This window comes from Nanorana parkeri, unplaced genomic scaffold, assembly GCF_000935625.1.
Source record: "Nanorana parkeri isolate BGI_ZX_2015 unplaced genomic scaffold, ASM93562v1 scaffold301, whole genome shotgun sequence".
Taxonomy (NCBI): Eukaryota; Metazoa; Chordata; class Amphibia; order Anura; family Dicroglossidae; genus Nanorana; species Nanorana parkeri.
In genome coordinates this window covers 15787-19048 of record NW_017306569.1, presented here as the reverse complement: position 1 = coordinate 19048, position 3262 = coordinate 15787, and the positions used below count along the sequence as shown (strand labels likewise).

The following is a 3262-nucleotide window of genomic DNA, read 5'->3' as shown; positions in this document are numbered from 1 at the left end:
CCAAACCGCCCCCCCCCCCCCCCCCCCCCCTGGGCTCCGCTGCCCCTCCTGTGGGCCCAGGACCAGCATAACAAGTGTTGGTGGGTAGAGGGGAGAGAGACCGACGAACAGCCATTCACTGATCTCCTTCCCGCTCAATGGAGCCAGTAGTGACCAAATTTGCATAACTTGCATAACATTAGCTACAGAAGCTGGGGAAGAAGCTGTTTGACACACTTTGAAATAAAAAAAAAATAAAAAAAAGCTACAGACCGCCAAACTTCGTGCAGCCTTCAGATTGGCACAACAACAGTGCATAGAGAGCTTCATGGAATGGGTTTCCATGGCCGAGCAGCTGCATCCAAGCCTTACATCACCAAGTGCAATGCAAAGCGTCGGATGCAGTGGTGTAAAGCACACGGCCACTGGACTCTTGAGAAGTGGAAACATGCTCTGCCCTTGACTGGCTTGCACAGAGTCCTGACCTCAACCCGATAGAACATCTTTGAAATTAATTAGAATGGAGACTGTGAGTCGGGCCTTCTCCTCCAACATCAGTACCTGACCTCACAAATGTGCTTCTGGAAGAATGGTCAAACATTCCCATAGACACACTCCTAAACCTTGTGGGCAGCCTTCCCAGAGGAGTTGAAGCTGTTATAGCTGCAAAGGGTGGGCCAATTCAATATTGAACCCTACGGACTAAGACTGGGATGCATTAAAGTTCGTGCGTGTAAAGGCAGGCATCCCAATACTTTCAGCAATATAGTGTAGAATTGTATGTAATGTTTCACCATTGTGAAATTAACGAAACATGTGGATTGCAAGAGATTAAACTTCATGAGCTATTCACAACATAGCAGTAAAGTCAGCTTGGTAAAGAGCTGCAGTTGATGCCTCAATTTTTTAAACTTCTGGCACTACATAGCAACATAAAATATCTGTATGCAAGATTCTGCATTTACCAAAACTGAAAAAGTACTGAAAAATGTAAAAAACTGCATATAATACAAAAAATATCTTCAAAAATACAATAACAGGTGACTGCTAGCATATCTAGTGTTAACAGATTGGCAAGGAACTAAATTCTGTTCTTCTCTGCTGACTAAGTTAGGGATGCACCGATAGCGATACTATTATGGTTGAAGATACCGAGTATTTGGGCGAGCATTTTCAAATGCTCCAGATATTGGAACTTCCGGTATCAGAAAGCCAGGCAGCGAGTCATTACACACCACCCAGCTTCCTGATTGGCCGGAAAGCCGGCTCACTGCTCCTTCGTCACTTTGTGAAGAGGGAGCCGGCTTCGTGGCCAATCAGGAAGCCGGTCGGTGAGTCATTACATGACGTCTGGCTTCCTGATTGGCCAGGAAGCCGGCTCCATGCTCCCTTGTCACCAAGTGATGAAGGAGCCGGCTTTCCAGCCAATCAGGAAGCTGGGTGGCGTGTAATGACTCGCCACCCGGCTTTCTGATACCAGTAGTTCCGATATCGAGAGCATTTGGGAAAGTACGAGTACTCACCCAAATACTCAGTATCGGCATAAATACTGGCATTGGTGCATCCCTAATTTTATCATTAAAATTCCCCGGCTTCCTGATTGGCCAGAAAGCTGGATCCATGCTTCCTCGTCACCTGGTGACCAGGGAAAATGGCGAAGGCTTCTCGCCTAATCAGGAAACCGGGCAGAGAGTCAGTACACACTACCCGGTTTCCATAATGGGACTTCCGGTATCGAAAAATACCGTAAAGAAATATCAGTACTCGCACTCGATACAGAAAAACCGTTAACGGTGCATCCCTGCTTTAAATATACATGCCGTCAAGGGTTTTTTTGAAAAGAATAAGAATAAAAACACTATATCTTACCACAAATCCCCAAAATAAGCCAAGGCATCGCAAGAATTGCTTGTATTCCAAATAAGTTGTCCTTGCTACATGCATGTGAAGGATAGAAGTACAGCAAGTATGAACAGTACTAGACTACATCTCTCACAGCACACAGAAACACCATCCGGCTTCCATGGAGTTCCCCTCAGTAGGAACATGAGTAAGCCACTTACAGAGGATAGCAAATAAGGCAGTCTGTATGTTATAAGAGAGCAGACAAGCCAATATAAAATAAAACATACATATAAAAGGCAAACAAATAATAATAATAAAAAAAAACAACATACCTTGATCCTGTGAAATCTTACAATATCACCAACTGAGTAAATTTTTGGTAAAATAGCTTGATTTCCACTGAAAAATGTGCATAGCAGCTTGGTATTAGATTGATCCATGATTGTAACTGTAGAACAATAATCTGCAACCAAAAATGTACAAAATGGCTTCATTACATATACATCTCAAATACACAAGATATTTAAAGTGTACATTACCCCAAATTTAATATTTCATATACATGATTGTGTGTTCACGTAAATGTAGCCTGTTTTGTTTCTCTGTCAAATACCTGGTTATTCTGCCAGTCCCCCTTTTGCAATCTGGCCGACCCAAGCATAGAAGCAGATTTGTGCTTCTATACTTGGGTCGCTGAAAATCGCTGAAATTCTTATGTTAGCCCATTTTTTTTTTTACTTCCAACACATCAACCTCAGGGACAAAATGATCACTTGCTGCTTAATATATCTCACCCCCTTCCAGGTGTCATTTTAATGAGATAATCAATGTTAGTCCCTTCACCTCTCAGTGGTCATAATGATATGTGGGTGTATATCTTTTTTTTTAACCCTGTAAATCAGGTTCAATTACTGAAAAGTAGAATCAGGATTTATTACTGCACAAGAACAATAGACCTTACCAACTTTATTGCTGTCATAATCACTCATTTATGTGGCACCATGCCATGAAGACCTCTGTAAACGTTAAAGGAGAACTATGGGGTCAGTGTTTTTCCCCATAGTTCTCCTTAGGGTAAAGGGAGGACACAAACTAGCGTCCTCCCATTACCCTAAGCTCAGTATACCGCGAGCTACAGCTCGCGGTATACTTAGACGCCGCAGCCGGAGCGGATCCCGACTTAGATGACGGGATCCACCCAGTTGCGTGAGTGACAGCTGGCTCTGCCTATCTAGAGGCCCGCCCCCTCCCCGTCCGTTCCGCCAGTCAGCGCTGGCAGATCGGAGCGGGGAGAGGGGAATCCAGCCCTCCCCCTGTCACGGCAGAGAGCCGTGACAGGTTCGAGAGGTGAGCGAACCCGGTATGTGTTCGCTCACCTCCCGATCTACTGAGCCGACCTGTGACAGTCTCATTGTCACAGGTCGGCTAGAACTATGAG

The 3262-nt window shown here is 44.6% G+C and overlaps 1 protein-coding gene across 1 annotated transcript in view; it reads right to left on the bottom strand.

Moving 5' to 3' along the window:
* POT1 (protection of telomeres 1) overlaps positions 1 to 3262 on the bottom strand; it is a 56815-nt gene that overhangs the window by 49528 nt on the left and 4025 nt on the right. Inside the window, exon 3 of the mRNA XM_018557740.1 lies at positions 2157 to 2287. Coding sequence (XP_018413242.1) covers positions 2157 to 2287 — 131 coding nt within the window. The remainder of the gene's footprint in view (positions 1 to 2156; positions 2288 to 3262) is intronic.